Below are 23,744 nucleotides of genomic sequence, written 5' to 3' on the forward strand. Positions count from 1 at the left end.
CTTCCTCCTGCACTTAAAAGAGCATTTAATTGTATAATTTTACCCATTGTATTAGTCAAGTGTTTTGTACATAGTTCACACTTGTTGAAAGTGTATTTCACATAATTCAATGTATGACTAAACAAATGAAGAAATGAAATATAAACAGCTGGCACACTATATATTCCGTGGTCTCTTCAATGTGTCTTCGTGTCACTATTCGCATATATATATATATATATATATATATATATATATATATATATATATATATATATATATATATATATATGTATATATATATATATATATATATATATGGGAAGAAAAAAAAAAGAAAAGAAAATACAGCTTAACCCAAGCCGTCAGCAGAGGGCGACAAAGACTGCGGCTTTGTGAGGGGAATAAAGGGTGGGTTGCTGAACAGACTGGGTGTCTCGTGATGTTTTACTGATCCACGTGTGCAGCTCATCACTACACACTCACAACACAAGGCTTATTTTAGAACTGGGACGATGTGAGCATGACAGACTTTTAAGCAAATCATCACTCGTGGGGGCTCGTGCTTATCCAGCATTTCCAGCTTTGCTCAAGCAGGGAGCAACATGCACGTGCCTGTCTGTGCTCAATGTTTCATGTTTTGGAGCAGCTTTTCAGAGAATATAGAATAACCACTTTGCACCAGCGTTAAAGGAGCACAGTGCTTGAGCACTTGAATTTTTTATGATTTGAATATATGACTATCCGAATTTTTTCTATTGTAATTTGAATACACGTCTCACACACACGGTTCACATCACAGCTAAGACTGCAAGCACACAATGACAACATGTTTTCTTTTCTTTTTTTTATTTGTTTTAGTACAACAGCTCAAGTCAACTAGCCACTGTTTCTATTGAGACGCCCAAGTGTATTGCTCGTTTGCATTCCATGTGTAGGCCCCCTGTTGAGTGATCTCCAAGATGACATCCATTTTCATTGTCTGGCAAGTTAATTCACAGCTATACAGCTTGAAGTCGTGTGCTTTTGAGGAAAATTCCGTATTTCTACAAAAGCGCAAAGAACCAGCGGCGGCACAAAAAAACATGTTCTGCAGGAGCAAAATGTGGGAAGCGAAGCTGCACGAAACACCTGCATGTATAACAGCCGACGCCCTCCATTCAATTTTGTGCTACTTTATTTTATTTTTTTTATTGTCTTTTTTTTCCTTTTCAAATACACAGTTAAGTGCTAGGGAACAAGTGTGGTTCACAGGAACATTTCAAAACCCACAATGAAATAGGCAGGGGTAAAAGACCTATGCATAGAAACATGCTTCCTCAAAAAAAGGTTAAGAACACACTGCTAGTTTTCAAAAAGGGCAAAAGCTGCACTGACAAGCTACATATCAAATGGACAGGACTCAACAAGGCAGGAGGAGAGGGTCGGGGTGATCCACATGTAAAAACCAGCGCAAGTACACTTATAGCAGGAGAAGTTTGAAAAAATTCACAAAGTGGAACTTGTTTTTCATTTTCAAAAAGGTGAGCGGTGAACACAACAAAAATACTGGCCGAACAAAAAATAAATCAATCTTTGGATACGTAAAAAACCCTGTACAATCCCCAAGTCGCCGCTCTCAGTCTTCTGAAGTTCCCTCTTTGGTTTCCTTGTTCTTCCGCACCTCCTCGAGCTTCTTATCCTAATGAAGAAAAGGTGAAAAAAAGGTGGGAGGCGTTTAATCGCAACATTCTAGCATAATAGAATAAATGTTTGGAAGGAGTCTTTTTGAAGCACAAACCTTCTCCTTGAATTTCTCATTCATCGCTGCCATGAGTGCTGTGCGGTTCTCCTTGTTGGCCTCCATCTTTTGATTCAGCTTCTCCTCTGCCATCTTGCTGAAGTTATTGTTCTCCTCCATGGCTTTCTGGAGCACTTCCTTTCCGTGCTCGCGCTTCTCAGCCAAGTGCTTCAGAACCTCGGCCTCGTGGTTCTAAAAATGGGGAGGGGGGGCGGGATAAATGAATAAATAATCAGCGGCTGTCACGTCGAGTGTGAACAGTAATCATGCCAAACACACGTTTACCTTGCGCCTCTCCTCTGCAGCGTCCAACTTCTTCTGGATTTCCTCCAGTGAGACATCCTTCTTCTGGGACGGAGCCAGCGGGGGGTCACTCTTGGAGCTGTCCGGATTGGCCAGAATCACCTCAAAGGCTTGACCGGAGGCCCTCTTGTCGAGCTCCTTCACCTGGATATCTGCAGACAATTAAAAAAAAATGGATCTTTTTAAAACCAGAATGAATCAAACCAATGGGGGATTTGTCTAAAAATCAAAGAAATTTAACTCACCTTCAGAGGTTGCCATCTTGCAAGTTAGCTGCTAGTCAACTGAACTAGAACTGGAAGTAAAGAACCAGATGAATCAGATTAATTCCCAGCACCAAATGGCTCCGGAACTAATTCATTAATTTGGAACCGATGGGCATTTTTTCACACTATGCTCTGAGTAAATCCGCAAAGTCAAAAACAGGGTGTGCTTGCGACACGCGGTGGTCGTCTTGGGAACTGCAGGCAACCACCGCCCATCAATACAAAACACGCACACAAAAGCATCGTACACACCCAGTTATCTCTTTGGCTTTTCTTTCTAAATTCGCAGCCATTGGCTACAAATGTGTAATCGGGGACCACAAACGCCTAACTCTGCGTTAATTGTTAATAAGCGACACCCTGCACGTTTTTGACGGAACAAAAGGTTGTGAGTGTGTGTGTTTTTCCAATGGGTGGGTACGGCGGACAGTACCAGGTGCAGACAGGCCGTGTAGCTGCTCAACATGCCAAATGAAATGAGCTCAGCGATTTTTTTTTTTCTTCTCTTCTTCTTTTTTTTTACCGTGTCAATAGGAAGGGAGAGGAAAAAACAACGGTCACAAGGGAGCACCTGTTCCTTGCACCATGTGTTCGAACCACGGGAGATGAGGAGGGGAGGGGCGGGGCGGGGAAGGACGGAGCACGCAAAGGGCTGTCTCCAAAAAAAAAGAAGAAAGAAAATAAATACCATGGCAGTAGTGCTGTTTTAATCGCGCAAAAATAGAATTAAATCCAGCCAATGTGAGGCAGCTGTCGAGGGTGTGATGGGAGAGAAAGACTCAGCCGTAAAGACCCCACCTGCCCAGTGAAGACACTGATTGGCCTTTCTCCGAGCTTTGTAAATGCCACAGGAGGTTTCAACTCACAGATAGCAACGATACAGTTAGAAGAAGAAGAAGAAGAATGATGATGATGAAGAAGGAGAAGAGGACGATGATGATGACAACGGCGTGGCCAAACAATCCGCCTCAATTTCAAGTCGACCCTCCCCATTAGCTCCAGGCATTACGGCTGACATCAAACAGACAAAAGGCGCTTTTGACGGCCAAGTGACGGGCAGCTGCGAACAAAGACTGGCAGAGAAAATGTCGAACAATGACGCCCGGCTGGCACGGAGCTGCAGTTGAGAGGGGGGGGGGGCGGTTACAGAAAGAGGAGGGTGGAAGGGGGAAAAAAAAAAAAGTAAAACCCTCGCCGCCCCGCCAAAAAAGACAAAAAGAAAAAGGTGGTTGAAGTGTTCCGAGTCGAACCCGCCCCCTTCCTTTCCTTTCTCTGGGTCTGTTTCCCGCCTGTCTGTCGCTGCCAACTGTGCCAGCCTCGCCACGGTACAAAGGCACTGAGCCGCCGCCAGCCCACACACACACACACACACACACACACACACACACACACACACACACACACACACACACACACACACACACACACACACACACACACACACACACACACAGCACGCCCTTTTTTTGAAAAAAAAAATCATACTTTCTGGCGCTAAAACGCGCACTTTACGTCTAAAATATCGACGTCGTTCACTAGCAACGCGTTACGGTGATATTTCGCACACACGTGCTACAAACGAGTCACGCCGCCGACAACAACAACAAAAAAACGTGAGGAAAAAGCAGAAGAAAAGTCCTAAATATTGAATCCGTTGAGCCAGTTGTCCCTCCACAAGTGTTTGTACTTACAGGGACGCGAGCGCAATAATTCCAGCGCAGTTGTGAAGATGCTGCGTGTGTCACACCCACCTCCGACAAGCTGCTGTAGCTGCTGCTGCTGCTGCTGCTTCTCCGCTCTGCTCGCTCCTCGCTCGCGCAGCACGTAGCCTGCGCGCGAGAGTGCGGGGAGCGCGCATAAATGGTCCAACGCGGCTGCCGTCACGCCGATTTGCCGCCTGTAATTGGTCCTGGTTCTGTCTTCCGGGTGGTTATGGGAATTGATGTTTTTTGTGTAGATTACTATTGTGGTTAAAAAAAAAAAAAAAAGAAAGAAAGAAAGAAAAAAAATTACAGCAGTTTGGCAATAATAGCGAAATGAAAACACGTTTCAAGAGAAGGATGGAAAACATGCATATGGTCATATTGCACAGCAGTGGTATTTTATACTTCATGTCTATTTAAATAAATTGGTATTTAGCACAGCTGTGTTGCTAGTCTGCATCACATCCCAATAGTGCTATTGGATTCAGTTTCACAATCGCATCACCACAAGCAACAATCTGAACCACTGGAACAAGGCAGAATGGATCATTGCTTTCATTCTGTTTATGGTCAATTTTAACCTTACCAACCAACCAGATGTCACAGAAAAAATCCTGACTCATTGGACAAAGCAATGTTGTTGTTTTTTTTTCCTATTATATATTGTATCCTCAGTTTCCTGTTCTCAGTCGACGGCAGTGGCAACCACTGTGGCCCACTGCTGCTGAAGCTCATTAGATGAGGAGTTCAGAGATGTTTTTTTCACATGCTTTGGTTTTAGTGAGGGGTTATTTGAGGTAAACTAAGTGATTGCAGTTTGTTGTTCCCTCCACTGGCAGACCTCATGCTGGTGCTGGGTCATCCATCCAAGCGGCAGAGAGTGAACTGTTGTACAGGAATCTATTTGGAACAGTCCACTGCAGCCAATGTGTCCTTTCTTTCAGCTGATAAATGTGATCAGCCCAAACGCCAATTACTGTGGGATCATGCTGAAAAATCTTATCACCCAATTTAATGGCTGCTCTCGCTGCCTTTTTGAGTAGTTTAACAAAGGTTGCATATCATGATTGATGTATTTTCTTGACTGTTTAAAGTGGACAACTTGCTTAATTTTTCATGGGATTTTGGAAATGGACGAGATTAGACCAAAGGATGGCGTGTCAGTGAGAAACTCTCCGCCTTGGAGGAAATTAAAATTTTAATCAATATGACAGCTGGCCTTTGCAAGAAGGGCACATTGTGCGAGCAAAGATAGTGACAAGCTTTAAAAATGACTTGATTTCTAAATAGTGACACTGATTTTCTTTGCATGAAATCTTTCTGTAGTCTCTTATTTCTCGTCTCTCTTTTTTTTCATTTTTAGTCTCAAATATTCCAATAGATAATAAAAGCTTCTGTTCTGCATCTTTTCACAGGCCTCTAAGCACAGCACACTGCCTTTGTTTTTCCAATTCCTTTGTGTGCAGATCCAGTTCAGTGTTAATCTCCAGTGATATAGTTTTCCAGTCCGAGAGCCGTCTCTTCTTTTTTTTTAATTTTTTTTTTAGATTCAGCTTTCCAATTAAACAATCGGCCGTTATGTAAACGCCAAAGCTTGGACTGAATTCAGCTTTAATCGACCTAACTTGCACTATTTAGCTCCTGGCTATTTTTAGGATAACTTTATTCAGGCAATGGGAGGAGCGGATCAGTATCAGTGTTCAGAGACACTGGCGCTGTGTTTTGATGCTGCGCTGCCTACAGTTAGATCTATTTTTACCGTTGCCGTGCGGATGTCATTTTCTGGCGTGATGTTAGGCCACTGATATTTCTTTTTGTTGAGGGGAACTTTTAAGGGGATATCTGGGTGCAAAGACGTGAAGAAATTGCTCTGCTCTGCCCAGCAGGGAAAAACAAACCTCCTCCACGAGGTCAGAGAGTGAAGCTCTAACTGGATTGATTAGGTGCTTCCGGACGGGTGATTCACACTCCTGCTTTTCAGGGTCATCAGCAGAGTTGCGAGCTTTCAGGCCGTTACGGAAAAACTTAGTCACTCACAGCAACATGTTTCCTTGTTCATATGGGGGGTCTGTAAATGCCCCCCCAAAAAGTCGGATACCCTCGAGTTATCACTGATCCTGAGTGAAGATCACTGTTTAAAGAACAAGACAGGAAATAAATGAGTTTCCATAAGAAAAACACTGAGATTTAGACACTGACTGTAGGAGACTGTGATAAAAGGAAACCCTCCATAACCCATCTGTCCGTCTGTCCATCCATACATTTGCCAGTCCGTCCGTCCATCCATCCTTCCACCCATCCATCTATCCATCCATCCATCCTTTCATTCATCCATAAATCCATCCATCCATCTATCCTTCTATTCATCCATCCATCCATCCTTCTATTCATCCATCATCCATCCTTCCATCCATCCATTCCATCCATCCATCTATCCTTCCATTCATCCATCCATCCATCCATCCAAACGAAGGACAGGAAATCCTGGACTTTTAAAAAAAATCACCTATGTTTTATGGTAGAAAGAGCAGGTACGGTATGTTTAATCCCTCAAACCTCAGAGTCAATGTTTGAGCTTCTGATGATGCGTAAACTCGAATACCCCAAGGCTGCTTTCAGAGAAATTGGTTGGAGTGCAAATTATCTCGAACATCTGATTTGACAGAAGCAGCCTTAAGGTGTAATCTGTCACCACAAATATTTTGGCAGTGGGTCCAACAGTCATTTTACAGTTTTTATTGTAGTGTCCAAATATTTTCAGCATGTGTTGCACAACATATTTTGCACTAAGAGAGAAAAATAGTCCAAATAAAATAAATTTCACTTGACGACAGAACCAGATGTTGAAGAAACTCTCTTGTCTATCACTCTCTATGTGCTCAGTTCTATGTTGTTCAACCAGTAGGTACCCTGTACAAGCACAGAAAGAGTTGAAGTTCAAGTACTTGCCTTTATTGTGAAAGCGCTCAGTGCAGTTCCAGAAATCTCACAGAGATTGTGGCTAGCGCAGCCACAGCGTCAATGCTCATCTCTTCAGCCGAAGCCATTTAAACAAACCAGCAAGTCAGCTGTCTCCTTCTGTGGCTTTTAATGGAGATTGTTGCAATCACGTCTCTCTTTTGGCCACAACATGACCCTCCCATGCCTCTCCCGCTTCTGATGGTTTCTGATTTGCTGATTGGTTAAGCGATACATTCTGGCCCGAAATCAGAATGGAGTTTTTCAATCTGAAAATGGATATGTAACATTTCAGAGGTGCAATCCTGCTTTTTGACTTGCTTGTGTTTTTGCAAAGTTAGCTAAAATTGTAAGCTAAAACAAAAAAAAAGATACTGCAAATTTGTATTTAGGAGTGAGAAAATTCAGCTTTTGCAGGGCGTACTCTGCCTTTGCAACGTGACACAGAGGTACCATTTAATACATCCGGGCTAACTTTCCCCCTCTTTTCCAATATGTTGGCTAACTAAAGCTAACTGTCGTTGAGTCGCGATTATTTAAACCAGTCCTCCATAGGACTGATAGATACGCATCTGTCTCCATACAGAGGACATCCTTCATTTAGAGTCAGCTTCTCTTGTATGGGAGAAAATGTGAGATGGCATCAAGTTGGTCCTGCACGTCCAGCTCTGTCCAGCTGAGTGTGGCACAGCTTTGCTCTGTCTTATTGAAGAGGAGCAGATGGTGTTTGTGTCCTGGCAGCATCAGCCCTCGCTTCCTCCCACCCTAAAATGGATTTGTGGTGCTTCACAGGACAAAAAAAAAAAATGGGTGAATGGAGAGAGGAGACCGAGGCAGAGGAACAGGGAGGGCGGGCAGGAAAGTGGGTGGGGGGCAGCAGTGCGGCTGTGTCTCAGTATGGTCCAGTGGCAGCTCTAGCCAAAAACTGCAGATGTGCGAGTGTGAAAGAGGATTTAGGTTTTGGTAAAAAGCGTGTCTGGGGGAGCGAGGGTTTAGAGTTTTTTTGTGCGTGGGTGTATCTGCAGTGCTGATTATCACTGCAAACAGTGAAGCAATATCAGCCAGTCGGTCAGCAAAAAAGGTGGTCATCTCGTAAGTTTTGAATGAAATCCCTGATTTGCATTTGGCAATTTAGTTTCCAGCGAAACAAGTAGCTTTAAATCCTTTAAGTCATTTAAATGACAGCGTTAAATGTATTACAATTTCAAAAAAAATGTTGTGAAAAGAACATGGATATTGTAGATTTAGAGTTTTGTTCCGCACCGTCCAGTGCACTGTGAATCAGCAGCAGCATTTTAGTGACCTCAGCACTGGAGTGATGTGATTCTCTTGTAATAGGGTAGTGAGCACAAGGGCACCATCATTCTGAATCAGCTGATCGATTTTATTTTATTTTATATGTATGTATATACAGTATATAGACATTACAATAGACAAGCTGAATGCAGATAAGTGCATGGGCAATGTTCTCTATACTGACTCATTAGCTCTTAAGTGGCTATTAATCCTTAAACCCATGACTAGCCCATGACTTTTGGCTTTGTTGACAGATTTTTACATTATTAAAATGGAGGTTGATCACTTTTAAGCAATCTTCTTTTGTATCTATAAACAGTGACTTCTTCTTCTTCTTTTTGTTTCACTGGTACTAATTGCGGCACATCCAGTCACTGAAATATTTTCAATACCTCGATGTTATCTTTCACTAAAAATTGAGGAAGCATGCTGTTCCACGGTAAACCACAAAGGCCCTGGAATGGAGCCTTGTGGAACCCCACAAATCATTTCTCCTGCTGTGATTTGTCATGTCGCCTCTTAACATAAATTATCCACGTGTTTAAGAAACAATTCAAACCAGTTCGGGACCAGAGTGTCCTGATTGATTTGAATGCAGCAACGTGAATTGTACATGTAGGAGTGGTTTAATGCTTTCTTGCTCACGTTTTTAAAAGAACCCCTTAAAATCAATGTACTGTCTGCGTCAATTTTACCTGAAAGAGTGTAAATATAGAGATATTTACAATTGTGGAGATTTGAATGTATAAAGTCAACATGTTAAAATGTTTTTTTTTGCTCTGTAGTTAAACACATTGCTGTTTTTGGCATCCAATCAGAAATGATTAACCATGTGGAGTGTAGAGCGAAGCAGGGGACAAATGCTGTTTGACCAATGGAGCGCAGGGGTTAACTGCACGGAGATTGTAACCAAGCTGAGGTCAAGTGGTTGAATGATTGGCAAGGGGGGGGGGGGGGGGGTATCAATCTGTGCATCTCCACCTTCACTGCAACTCTTACTCTCTCTCTCTCTCTCTCTCTCTCTCTCTACCCCCCCCCCCTCTCTCTCTCTCTCACACACACACACACACACACACACACCAGCACTCAACGCATGGGAAGCATGTCTGCTAAGATGACAACGGAACACAGACCCTCCTTTCAGATGCACTCAGCCATGCTGGTGTGTGCTGTGGCTGGAGCTGGAGCTGGAAAGGCTGACCCATTTTCATTCAAAAACACAGTGCCGGCCCCTCTCCCTTCCTCCCACCCACCTCCCTCCCTCCCTCCCTGATTTACGGAGGCGGTCCAATCGTGAGAGGCTTGTCGGCTGGCTGAGACAGGAGAACCTCCTCCTGTTTTTGTGGCGTCACTGTAATGAGCACGCAGGTAAAGCGTTTGCATTATCAGACTTTGGCACAGAGTAAATGTGGAATACTTGCTAACATCACAAACTTGCCTGTATGCAGCCGAGGACGCTTAAACGGAGCTGGAAATGTCACGTGCCAGGGTCCCCCGTCACTGTGACGTCGAGTCTATAGGGGCAATGATGTTGAAATGTTATGATAATTTTTATGTAACCGCGAGTTACATAATCACCAAGTCAGCTGCCCTCCTCTCTGGGAGGCTGGAGGCTGTCAAGAAGTGGCTTCAGTAACGATGCAGCCCACCCCCCATTCAGTGTGCGGGGCTGAGTGATGTGGCCCCAATTGAACGATGTACAGCGAATGAATAGGAGGCACAGACAGGTGTATTACATTTACTGAATGCATGAAAAGGAAGTTAAAAATTCAATTATCCAATTTTGTGCAAAATCTTTGACTTTATTAGTTATTTTATTTGGCACTGAAATCAAGTGAAATGTTTTTCAAATTATCAGAGAAAATGGCTGATTTTAAAAAGGAAAAACATTAAACATAACCTCAACATCACTTTCAAACTAATCAGATGGAAAATCAGATTTTTTTCCTGTGCAAAAGAGCCAGTATGTAACAGCTGGATGCTTACTATTTGTTCCTTTTTTCTTACTTCTTTCATTCTTTCTTTCTCATTGTGATCCAGTTCTAACTAAAATTTGGCAACACAATTATCGCATTGACACCAATCTTTATGTCAAAGCTCTCAGTCCCTCCTTGCTCTCCTGTCTGATTCAATACAGATGTGCTCCATCCGTCACAAGCCAATACGGCTGCCTTGACAACTGGGACTGAAAGTTATCAGCAGCATCTCATAACCTGACCAGAGCGTTTGCGTGCAACAAATCCATACCGAAGCTCTGCTGAATGTTGGCTGCTGCATAGGCGCTATCCTCTCCTGGTCAACCTTGTTGCCATCCTTACTTTGGTCCTTGCTGAAGTGCAGCAGTAGGGATCTTTTCAGTCTTGTGTCCTCGCCTCTGACCGACTGGGGGCGTGCCCTGTGTGCCGCCCGTCTCTCCTGCGAACAGTCAAGGCCGTAAGTGAAAGAATGAAACGCAAGACGGCAGCAAATGGGTGTTTAGTTGTTTTTTTTTAGTAGTTGTTCCCGCCCGCTGACCGTTGAGGTCAAAGTGATTGCTCTTGTCAGTGTGAGACGCTGGAGACGTCCTGGCGGCAATGATCCTTTGGCCTCTGCATGCATCACCCTCCATTCGTCCTTTCCTCTCTGTCTCAGCATAATAGTCCCGTTTGGGTTGTTTTTTTTTGTTGTTGTTTTTTTCTATAATGAAGACCAACAGATGGCACTCGCACCTGCTGCAAAGAGTCGGAGGCGAGCGTAACCCACAGAGGTTTCATCCTACGGTAGTCTGCACTAGATGGATAGAGCATATGAGCCACAGGAACAACACTCTAAGCTGTGGTTTAAAGCTTAAAATGAATGCATTAATATTTCATGCGAGCGGCACAAGGTAATGGCACTGCATTGTATAGGCCCCATGTGCATTATTTCGAAAGGAGACATTGATATCTTATACTATCAACCCATGACTCACTTTGAATAATCAAACCCAATGTCATTCTGTGTTTTTCCAAGTACACTTATTGGTTCCAGCAAATGCTGAACATTGAGTATGACGTTCAATAGTTCCTTAAACTGGTGTTGACGGTTGCCAGTTGTTGAAGCCTACAAATACACCCAAAGTAAAGTAGCAGTTGTGTATCAAGGCACTGCACAATATAAATTTGCAAGACATAAAATAAAGACAAGTAGCCTTATGACTGCTCAGGCTTACTCATATGTTTTGTGAATTATGGACCAAGCTGTATTAGATAGCCCTATCGTCAAAGAGGCAATACTTGATTTCTGGCAAACAAAACACATGCAAATAGCATGAAAGACTTTCTCTTTCACGAATATCATGCTGGATGTAACTCTAAATCTGGAATGTCACCATCTGCTACCAAAACTCATTCCCATGTCCTGTTTCCAAGGGGACCGCCATCAGTGACAGACCTGTATCTGACAAAGAATGACGTAGGTGGTTTAGTTTTGTTTCAACTGACTTTGGATAAATGAAACTAAACAAACAGTCTTGTGTTTGGTAGCAGGTCCGTCACTGGTAATAGTCCCCTTGGAAACACGACATAATAACTGAAGATGACCATTCGGATTTAAGGTTATACCCAGCATAGTTTTAGCTGACACTAGCATGTCCTACTCATTCACTGGACATTCACACCCATGCAGCATTATGTATTTTAACGATCACAAGCCCTCCTTGCTCACTCATTGGCTGTCTCTTTGCATACAAGATGCAAAAAAAAAAAAAACTTTGTTTGAGTCAATGACGCGCTCAGGTGCGCTCTGACAAAAATAGCAAAAAGGTTGAAATGGCTGTTGCCTTGGACAGTTTTTTTTTTATCTTCTTTGACAATGAACATCTTCACTGCACACTTCTGTGCGGCACGTGTTTTCACTCGTGTTGTTGGTTGCCTTGGGTTTTTCTCTAACAGAGTCTTTCTCATTTCATTTGTACTTTTTATTCAGCACCATGTTGAAAGTCTTAATTTAACTCCTGGTTGCGGTTAACTTTGAGTTATACCATCTGACAGAGGAGCCTTCACTTCAAGCTGAACACCTAATGCTGTGGAAGTGAAGATGGGAGTCAATCTAGCTGAAAAGAGAACGAAATGTAGACGGTAATACTTTGATATCCTCCCCCTCCATATTCATGCTTTTGATCAATATTTCATTTTGCCGTCGCCCCGATGTTCCTCCACGGAGTCGTCCCAGGCGCAGCCGGTGGTGAAATAAAAGCCCAGACCGCTTGGGAGTGCTTGTTTTCACCACATTAAAGAAGCCCGAGCACCGCAGACCTGCTTACAGCTGGAGGGGTGGGGATCTTCAGGGAGGGGCTGCATGTTGAAGGGAGGAGTAGGACAAAAACAGTCGTCTGAAGAGAGGTGCACAGTTATTAGGAGCAACTCCCCTCCCCTCAACAAAAAAGAGAAAATGTTGAAGGGTGAAGGGCGTTGCCAAGCGCTGCTGGATGCTGAATCAGAGCTCGTTAGCATTGCTGGGCTCCTTTGGGACCGTGATGTCATCCCTGGGACGCAGACAAGAGAGGAGGCAAACAAAGGAGAGCGGCGGCCGACGGAGAGGAGGAGTTGGGCAGAGGTGGGGTGGTGGTGGTGGGGATGGGGTGGTTGCACCACAGGGGAGTCTGACAAAGAAGACCTGCGGAGATGATCCACAGATGGCTGCAGAAAACTGTCAATGGAAATGTTTTAGGGAGCCACAAATTTGGTTTAGCGGCCACCATGATTGTGTTAAGTCTGATAGACGACGAGAAGTGGATCGAATTAAAAGGGTTAAACTTCACGACAGTGGAGCTGGAGCTGGAAAAAACACAGTGCTGGTACAGTGCTGGAAGGCACTGGAAGTGGTGCAAGCAGCCAAGATTAGACATTTTCTGATTAAAATTATATATTTTTTTAAATAAAAGAATTTGAGTTTGCTGTGTCATTGATGTCCCAATGAAGCAGTTTCCTAGAAGCTAAATTTAGAGAGTCAAATGACTCTTTGGAGATTCAAATATATATATAGATTTTTGAATTTTCTTAACCTTAAAATGCAGTTGGACCACTAAGAATGCAAGTTCAAAATCTTGTACATCCATGTTACTTAGCTCAATCGAAAGCCTTTTAAAAACTCACTAAGAGACGACAGAAGGGAAATGAATGCAAGGACAGCGTGGATGCTGGAGAACCAACTCTGCTGGTTTTGCCAAATTTGTGGTTAAAATCCACCATTTGTCTCCGCTCGCCAAGGAAAGGGTTGATGCATGCACTGTTGGCTGTCACAGCTGATTGGCCTGGCTATTTTCTGCTATATTTCAGTGTGATAGATGGAAACTTTGTCCAATGGCCTTTCAAGTTATTTTTAAGAGGGTTTCCGCCTTCCAAAAGAAGCCTGTCAGCTCTTTAGCTGATTGATACAGCCTAAATCCAGTGATTTAGGTAATGTCCATCTGGTGTGCCAGCTCTGTGTAATACTTCGAAACTTTGACTGGACTGCTTTTGATAGGGATGTCTTCAAGAATGCATTTTGAAGGATTGTCATTACTCTACTCTTGATTTAATGCATGGCTTAACTTAAAATATTTGCTTTAACTCATCAAGAATTTGTCATGACAGTTTTTTGTTTTTTTTTAAACATAGAAGACAAGGTTGATAACTTAGCGACTTGATAACATTCATAACTTGACTTTATTACTTAAGGAACTCTTCTATCTTGACATGCTGTTTTGTTTTGTTTTTTAATATATTTGCAGTACTTTTTCTTTGCCCCAAACTCAAAAGCGCCTCAGTCTCCAAGACCTACATATTCAGATTAGTTCCAGACTTCATGCGGGGAACTCTTGTTTGTGTGCCGCCGAGTGATAATCATAATCCGAATCTGGACGATTAGTGTTATCCTGATATCATCATAGCAACATGCCCACCGCACACGCCAGATTTCTGCATGTGCAGCGCGGCTCAGCTCAGTTTAGCCCAAAGCATTATCTGACTCCATCAAAGTGTTTTTGCTGTCCTTAGTGCCCAGGTTCGCGAGATGGCGCTGATCTTTTGGTTTGTATGACAAATGTATTACTGTGCAAATGTTTATCTGCATCCTCAGTGGCCTCTTGTATAGCAAACATTGAACATTCACTTCACAGATAAGACCAGAATGTTTCTCGACTGGTATGCTTTCATTTGTTGTGTCACATTCCTCCAAATTGCAATTTAAGATACAATTTTAGCATTGAGTGCTAGTTGTTTATGTGCCAATAGCAGGTGGAAAGAAACCTAAGAAGCAGGACTGACACAATGGTGTGTGTCACCTCACTTTGCACTCTAAATGCCGTGGTATGGATAATATTTGAAATTGAAAATTGCTGCTTGTACCTCCTTTGAAGAACTCTTCAACACAGGCGAGTTCCAAGTGTTTGTTCCTCTGCTTGTTCGCTTCAAATTGTTAACACATTGAATATAAAAGGAAACCGTCATAAGGCCTGTCGGCATGAATGTACATTTTCACCACTCTCAAACACAATCTTTCAGATAACAAATTTATTATTTACATGTGATTTTCTTTTTTTTCCCCCAGCAGTTGGATACTTTAATAATTTAATAATTTTAGTTGCTGGAAAAAAATGAAAGACCAGAGATGATGCTCAAACAAGTCAATTTGAATTTACTGAACTTCCATCTATTGTGTTACCGTCCATGTACGGTACAAAATTTCAAGACAAAAGAAGACAACCATACAGTGTTGTTATCGCACAGCTAAAGGCATTTATAAGCAGTGAGTGCTGGGTACTTAACGTGCTCAGCCCTCCTCGGGCGACAGAATATCTAGCAGAACATCGACAGCTCTATTACAGTGCAGAGGAAATATTGATGAGGTGGAGCAGGGACGATGGCAGGGAAGGTTGAAGAAAACCAATTAAGAGCAGACTTGAGCCCGCAGGAGCCGGTGGAGGTCGGGGTTGTGGGGCGGGGAGGGGCGCTCGGAGTGCATGACTGCTGGTGACAAGGAAGACGATGAGGTAATCAGAAAGGCCAGCTGGGCCAGACCGCAGATCTAGCACCACATACTGTGTGAGTAGAGTGAGTGACTGTGAGTGTGTGTGTTTGTGTGTGAGAACGGGGTCAGGCTAATGCTCGTTTCATCTTATTGGGCGAGAGTGATGCCAAGCTGAGCTGTCTGACAGAGAGCTTATGGAGAGAGAAGAGTTGTGCCATCCTACTGTGCATGTTTGCCTATGTGTGTGTGTGTGTGTGTGTGTGTGTGTGTGCGTGTTGTGTGTGTGTGATGCTAGGCTTACGCTGCCAGTCTCCGCCCCGTCACCGCTTGGGTGATGTCATATGTCTGGCTGTGTGGGCTAGCGTGTGTGTTCGCTGCCTTGTGATCTGTCGCTGCAAAAAATAAATAATTAAAATCAAAAGTAGGAGGAGAGGAAGAAATTGGGAAGGCAAGGCAGCCAAATTCTGATGGAGAATTTAAAGAGTGACCTGATTTTCTGTCTCTTTCTTCTTTTTCGCATTTGGCGTGTTGGGTTTCAGCCCCGCTCTGCTCTTGGCAGACTTCTATACATTAAGAAGAGATTATGGCACATTTTATAGCACTTGCTTAAGATGACTGATGGCTCGGCTCTGCTCAGCAGCTGGTTGGTAGATTTGCGCAGCCACTGAGGTCAGATTGCTGTCAGCCAGCTTAATTGTCAGGCAGCTAATGCTGCCGTTTAAGGCTGCTGTCAGGGATCAGTGTTATTGAAGTTTTTAACCGTAGCTTTTTGTAGCAAAATGTGCCTCTTGTCCGACAATAAATTAGCCACAAAAGTCCATCTTTTACTGATTGTACCTGCTTCACTTTTGGGCAGCTATACACCAAAATCACACAATTCTGGAAACCATCCCTCTGTGATTTAACAAGAGGCAATTACACCTCACTAATAATTTCCCTTGTAGGCCACGACGACACAGGTAAGGTTTGCTGCCTTGCTGCAGCCTTGTTTTTCTTCCCTTTTTAAAGTTACAGGAAATCTTTTTTTAAACAGGAAGTTTAAGCCCAGCAATTCTTGTAGGAGGCTGCAAACATAGAGCTACATATCCTCTATACAGGAGATCACAAGAGATTTTTGGAGTGATGGTTAGTTGCGTGACTAAGTATTACTATGAGTGTGAATGATTGCATCTCAGCAGACGGTTAAATTTGGATTTTGTGTGAACTGTTCACGTAACGCTAAAACAGCACACCAATTGGCTGAGTCACATGCGTGGTTGCCTGTTTTCAGCACCACGGACAGCACCATGGTTCTGCCTGGGCCAGGAGTTTTAAATTGTTCCAACCTGAGTGCTTTTTTTTTTTTTTCATCCGACAGTTCAATCAATAACTGGGGAAAATGAAAGAGAACAAAGATTAATAGAGAGGTGACAGCAGTGGGCCATTAAATAGCAAAGATTAGTCAGGGTGAATTGAGGAGAGCAGTGGAGGGGATGACGAATGGAAAGAAAGTTGGTTCTGGTGATGCACCTGTGGAGGCATGGAAATGCTCAAGCGGGCGTTTGTGGCCCGTCCAACAAGATCTGAGGTTGAGAATATGCCAGCAGAATGGAGAAGAACTCCATTAAGAACATGGGAAAAGTGCAGAGTTGTAACAAATACAGAGGAACAAAGGTGATGAGCCATTGAGTGAAATTACGAGAAGGAGTAGCAGAAGAAGGACGGAAGTGAGCATTCGTGAGCAGGAGGATGATTTCAAGATGAGAAACTGGATTGTAGAGTCATTGTATGCCCTGGGAATGATGATAGAGAAGGTCAGAGGGGGCTGCATTTTGTCGATTTGGAGAGAAGACATGACAAGAACTGGGGTAAGATGTTAGGAGGACGTCTGGAGAACCAAAAAAAGCATGTCAGAGTGCTCGGGTCATGTATGAGAGCTGTGAGACAGTGTGTGGCAGGGAAGTGAAGAGTTCAAAATGGTGATGGACAGGATGGCCAATGAGGTCAGACAGGAATCTTCACGGACTCATGATGTTTGCAGATGATGCAGTGAGAGCAGGGAGCAGGTGGAGGAAGCTTTGCCCATAGCAAGGCAGAACACATGCGTGCAAATGAGAGGGACCTGAGCGCAAGGGTGAGGTTACAGGGAGAAGACGGAGGATTTCCAGTGCGCAGGGTCGGCAGTCTGGAGCAACGAGGAGTTTGGAAAGGAAGCAAACAAATGTGTGCACACAGGTTGGACCTGGTGGGAAAAAAAGGTGTGATGAGCGTGAGGAGTGTGAACAGCTGAATAAAATGAAGGGTGTAAAAATAAACAGTGCGGTAGCACTCAAGATATTGCTGAAAGTAGCACAGAGTAAAATGTTAAACTTCTCTTTGGGGCTGACCAGGATGAAAGAATGATTTGTGTTTTTTTCGGGGAGAATAATGCAATCTTGTGCAATCAACTGACAAAAATGAAAAAGAACCTTCCAAAACTATGCTGTCCATAATATTACCCAGAATGTTAGTGATACAAGATCAAAAACGGGGGCGGGCAACAAAACATAATATGCTTTAGATTGTTCTTCATAATTTATTCACAATTTCATAATTTATCCTTAAAATCATGAAATATTTTGCCCTTCAAGATTTTTAAAACTCAACAAAGATCTACACATTTTGAGATCGTCACTGATCCCATTCCAACTTAACTCCCAAAAAAGAAACACATCTATACTTAACATTGGTTCTCACCTTACATAATTCAAAGACACTCAGCCCTCTTAACATATATTTATTTTCTCTCAACTTGAAAAAACCTTAGAATTCTGATTGGAAGAATTCTTTAATCAAAATATTATTTCTAATGTTTTTAAGTATACTATATCGATGACTTTTAAGATCTTTAACTTTATAAATGGTTAAATTGTGGTTTCACAATAGGGAACTTTATTTATCATTCTAATAACTATTTTCTGGAGCACAACAGAAATGAGCAACATCAGGAATGATTCCATCAGAGGGACAGTCGGCACATGTTCAATGTTTTGGGTTTAAACTTAACTGAAATGGTCTCGACTGGTGCAGCGGAAACACAGTGAGTGTTTGGGTGGAGGGATGCAGATGCGGTTGGAACTGGCAGGCCAGATGTCCAGACCAAGACCAGAAACAAGTTTCATTTCTAGATATTCCAAGCAAGTGAATAATCACCTAATAGAAAGCGGCGAGTATATTTACCCAGAGCCAGACATTGCTGGCACCAAAAATACTTCCACAGCAGCTAAAAATAGCCCTGAACAAATCAGTACATTTAAGTAAGATGTTCTGTTTGATATATTAGAGATTTTTGCACGAAAACACAGCCTCAGCTGTTAAAAATTTTCCCCCTTTTTTGCAAAGTATAAATAGAATGTCAGTCTTCAAAAAGCATATGAAATCTTAGCGGTAAATAATAAATAAATAATAAAAAAAAATCTCCATCATGCTTCCTTTGTTTGGGGTTTTTGTTAAACTGACTGACGCTCCCTCCCTCTCTTCTTCGTCTCTTTTGCTCCCATGTCCTACTTCGCCTACTCCTCCTCCTCCTCCCCCTTTTCTTCATCCTTCCTCCCGAGGCGCAAGCGGCACGTTCGCTTCCACGTGAAGCCGTCTGCGTTCGCCTTGCTGCTGCCCTCCTTCATTCCTCCGACCCTCGTCCACATGGTCTTATCATCGGCTCTCTCATCCTTCTCATCATCCTCCCTCCGACGCCAACCACCACTGCCTCCTCCTCCTCCACCTCCTCTGGAGCAGCTGGATCGCTCACTCTCTCTCTCCTTGGCCTGGTCAGACAGGGCGAGAGTTAAAGGAGGAGACGGACGGAGAGAGAAAGAGAGCAGTGGACTGCCACTCATTCGTTTAGCTTCGATCGGCATAACAGCCCGTGTGGCTCGGATTTGCATTTGCGCGATGCAATTACCCCGTGACTGCCTTGAGGAAAGCCGCGGGCCGACGGTCTTATGTCACGCTGTTCAATTATGCAGGGAAACAGAGAACTTTGCTCAGCAGCCCAATGCAGTGGAATGGCCATGCTGTGCCACGATGTTGACGTGGAAGGTCACATTTGGGGCAGGGAAATTTTGAACAATGCTTCCCAGCGCAAGCCTTGTGGACAATTTTACCAGTGTGTCCAAAGGTCTTTTATTAGAAAATAGCTATATTATTAATTTTGTAATATTATTTCTTTTGTTTATTTTCAATTTATTATTATTATTACTATTAATATCATCATCAGTACAATCACTAATCTTACTACTACTAACAATAATTTGATTGTTCATGTTTTTATTTTTATTTTTTATATATTTATTTATTTATTGCTGCACTCATGGCAGGTGGTTGCGTTTTCATTTTGCTCTGTAAAAAAAAAAAAAAAAAAAAAAGGCAATAGGGTCTTCACCTCAGCTTAGAGTGGCACTGGAAAATGGAGCGGTGGGGGGGGAGATGCAGCGCAATAAGGTCCAGGCTTTTTCTTGTTTTGTTTTGTTTTTCCTTTTTCTATCCACGAGGCCCTAGCAACAAGTTACGTAGACACAGTCTGGACTCAGGAGCCACCTTAACCGACGTGGAGACCGACAGGGGACCGTCTGAGCGGGGAAAGAAAAAGAAGAGGTTCAACACCCCACCCCCCCAAAAAAAGACAGATTGCACCGTTTTGCATGAACGCGTGATCAATATTAATGGCTGAGTGTAGCCATCGCCACGCTGTTTTAATAAATAATGCTATGCCAGTTACATAATCGACGGGCGGGCGAATGCAAATGCGCTTTTGCTGTTTGCGGGGAGACAAAGAGTCTTTTTGGGCTGGTCTCGTCTCCCGTCGGCGGCGGGGAGAGTGAGACAGGAGAGGCGTTCAGTGGTGCAGCACAATAGTAGGATTTGCTATTACAACCACAGTCGTCATCCAAAACATACCAAAAGCCTTGAAAAAAGAGAAAAGAGCGTATTTCTTATGACGTCACTCCCCTCCGGTGGCGAGGCGACGCTGGGCGTGTCCAGGTCAAACTGCTTCCTGGGTTTGAAAAGGCGTGTGTGTGTGTGTGTGTGTGTGTGTGTGTGTGTGTGTGTGTGTGTGTGTGTGAAGGCGACATCGTTTCCTTCGAAATCACGCACCCAACTCGCGTTTACGTGACACCCTTCCGTGAAAGCCGTGCGTGTCAGACGTTTTTCTCTCGAGCAGACACAACAAAGAATCCCCGCCCTCCCCTACACAATCTCCCCCACACCTCCAGCCACGTGAGGGGAATGATAAATTGGAGAATGTCTCCATCTGGTGGTCGGCCCGCGCAACTGCAGCTGTTATGTAACAGGAGGAGGTTAGCGAATATGGGGGAAGCGGCTCCGTGTTGTTCCGTCCCGCCCCCCGTGTGGTCTCCCGCTGCACTGACGAGACAGACATGGGGGAGGCGGCAGCTACGGCTGTTGTCGAATGGAATGTTTGTGTGTGCTGACAAAAATGCAAATGACAACACCATTAAATTCCCTTCTCCCCGAAGCTCTACGTTTGTGGCCTCCAGGCAACAAACAGCGCCGCGGATACACAAACACGTCTTACATCATCTGTTTACACATTCAGCTCTTTGAGGTCTCACCGTTAGTCACAATGTAAGATGTAGACATTTAGATCTAAAGGAACACTTTATTTATTGTTTTTATTTTTATTTCAAAGGGTGCGTCCGATGGAGTGAGTGAGGTGACATAAATTCCAGGGGTTGAAGTTTAATCTGAGAGAATCTATAATGCTTCTAAGGTTTCGGCGTTTAAAGGTCACGCCGGAAATATGTTTTTAAGAGGCTGCAATTCGGAAGCGGCGGGGGGGGAGATGTCAGTCGGTGACACGCCACACGTTTTTTCTGCTCTCCTTCAGATCAGGGTGGCAGATTTATTGAGGCGCTCCAACTGCGCTGCCAATCGCTAACGTCTCTTCTTTGGGAAAACTGAAAAATTCATGGATGACGGAGAAGAACACATGCCGTCAGTACAGGCAACGTGGATTTTAGTTTGAAGTTCTGAAATTTAAAACCTACAACAGGTGACGGTCACATGTCGTTCCCATATTTGGATCGTATTTTCCTTGATATTGAGCTCAGCAGAGCAGCCTCCCACCAACTGATTACGAGAACTAAACAAAGATCACAGCCTAAAAAACTAACGTATTTAAGGCCATATTACAAGAACTGGATATGGCACAGCTGTTGGCACGATGATTTTCTTTCCTCCAGTGGCCACCCCTGGTACTGCAAGAATCGGGCCCAAAAAGCATTTATTCTATCGACCACAATACAGAAATAAAAAGCCTCCCCGGAAGAGTTTATTCCCAGCATGACGTCACACCACGTCACATGCTGTATCTCAGCTCCTTCTGATTGGCTGATATGTTCTGGTTGCATCATGTAAGTTACAAAGGCATGATGGGAAGTGGCCCTACTGCACACGCTCAAAGGGCTGCATACAGAAGTAACCAGGAAGTCAAAACTGACAGGTGGAACAAACACCTCGCTAGGATGTATCCCTTTATGACATCACAAAGAGACGACTTCCAGAATGCATGTATGATTGTAGAATCCGAGTGAAGATTTAAAAACAACCTGTCCACAGCCTTACCATCGCTTCTGCAGGAGCGATGCCTACCGGCAACATGCTAGCCCTCCTAGCATTCTGACCACACGTCGGGGGAGCGAAACTTTAAACCGCTGGCGGCCCCTGCTGTGGGCGAGGGGGACAGCGGGGCCTCTCTGTCTGCGCCGGTCTTTATCTTCTTGGGAACATTAACGTCTGCTCGAATTCCGCAAGCCATCCATCAACAGTCGGCGCCATGCGCTATTTCAGTCCCGACCGACCACAGCGACACTGAGACGTCGGTGTCGGCCCTGCTGCATCTGTGCCCGAAATGTCTAAATTTAAATTTAAAATTTTTAAAATTTTTTCGGGGGGAGCATGTGATGAGAAACTGATACGATTAAAGGGAACTGACACGTAATCGTTTTAAGTAAAGCTTGCAGGTTTAATTTGTTTTCACCACCAGAGAGAATCAACACATTTCGGGAATTGGGGTAGGGGGGGTGAATCTGGCCAGATAATGGTTAATAACTCGCCACGAGAAGATAAGGACACTACAGAATACACCTCTGAAAGGGCTGATCGTAGTATAGCTTCCATTCCGACCGTGAAACAATAAAAAAAAATATCTGTGCGGCATCGGGTGCAGACTCCTTTAGGGTTTTTGTTTTGTTTTTTTCTTTAAATTTTCATTTCAATTTTTTTTTCTGTTTTTATTCTTTATTTTAAAAAGTGAAACACACGAGGACACAGCCACCGTCAGAACAGCTTCAAATAGAGACGATCACGGAACACCACTTCTCAGCACGGGTTGCGCGTGGACAAGTGGAGTCCACCGCTGGCACTCACACAGGCAGCATGTATGACACATATAGAATATACTATACGATAGTATATGTATATATATGTACAGGAGCGATGCATGGAGAATGCAGGGAACGCGAGAGAGAACGTCTTTCTTCCTCCTCCTCCTCCCCCTCTTCCTCCTCCTACTTCTTTCGCAGCTCGGCGGTGGAGGTGTCGATGAGCGCGAACAGGCTCTTCCACACGAGGCGCTCCGACACGTCGCGGGTGACGATGTCACTCGCTCCCCGGGAGCATATGCAGGAAAGTGGGGTTGGAAAGGGCGAAGCGAGCGCCTCTAGTTCGTCAGGTCCAGAAGGAGGCGGGCTTTGCCAAAAGCTTCTTTTTCATCTCCCCTTTGCATTTACAGTTTCAAGCAGCCCAGAGATGATTGAGACAGCGCCCCCTGTTGGGTCTGAGGAGATAATTAGTGACCAAAAAAAAAAAATAAAAAAAAAATAGGAGTAGCAACCAAAGGGGGTTTTCGGTGGTGAACTGCCACTAGGCACTTTTTTCTTAATTAAAAAAAAAACAAAAACGATTTTTGGGATTTTCTTTTTAAAAAGCAGCCTTGAGCGTAAAAGCAAAAGCAGATCTTTTTTTTAAGGGCGTGCTAACGAAGTGGCGCGTACGCCTGCTGGCAGTGGGGCACTATCCTCTACGGGAATGTCTCGATACTGGCAGCTCCGTTAAAAAAAAAATTATATATATATGTATACATATATATGAAATCAATCCCTGGGCGGCTGTTTGCCAGGATAGAAACAGTCTGGTGACGTCAGGTTAAAAACTGTACATTTTACATAGACACGGATGCACTGCACAAACAGTCTTTGAGAGTTGAAAACACTCAGAAGGTTCCGTACATTTAGTGTAAAAGCGGACGAGCAGCTGGGCAACACAAATAGACACCTGTTTACACCGCTGAAGTAACACTTTGCATCCGCTTGGGCAGCGGCGTCGCTGCTACAGAATTCCCCTTCCACCACTGTCAGTGTAAAGTCACACACATTACAGTTCAAAGGGGGGAAAAGAAAAGACTGCAGGAAATGCGAGGACGTAATACAGTACACACGAGGGCTCGGCGAA

The 23,744-nt window shown here is 43.8% G+C and overlaps 1 protein-coding gene across 2 annotated transcripts; it reads right to left on the reverse strand.

The window, feature by feature from the left end:
* Window positions 1-811: 811 nt before the first annotated feature.
* LOC142877156 (stathmin-like) lies at window positions 812-4,187 on the reverse strand. Of its 2 annotated transcripts, none has more exons than XM_076011551.1 (5): window positions 4,080-4,187; window positions 2,308-2,357; window positions 2,045-2,214; window positions 1,760-1,951; window positions 812-1,660 (listed from the first exon to the last, which is right to left on the reverse strand). In XM_076011551.1, the coding sequence occupies exons 2-5, from the start codon at window positions 2,321-2,323 to the stop codon at window positions 1,598-1,600; spliced, it is 441 nt and encodes a 146-aa protein (XP_075867666.1). In that variant the 5' UTR covers window positions 2,324-2,357; window positions 4,080-4,187; the 3' UTR covers window positions 812-1,597. The 2 variants fall into 2 exon arrangements, with proteins under 2 accessions (XP_075867666.1, XP_075867667.1); XM_076011552.1 differs by having other exon boundaries at window positions 4,020-4,125.
* Window positions 4,188-23,744: the final 19,557 nt, after the last annotated feature.

This window comes from Nelusetta ayraudi, unplaced genomic scaffold (genome assembly GCF_046127955.1).
Source record: "Nelusetta ayraudi isolate G7.1 ecotype Tasmania unplaced genomic scaffold, CSIRO-AGI_Nayr_v1 ptg000135l, whole genome shotgun sequence".
Taxonomy (NCBI): Eukaryota; Metazoa; Chordata; class Actinopteri; order Tetraodontiformes; family Monacanthidae; genus Nelusetta; species Nelusetta ayraudi.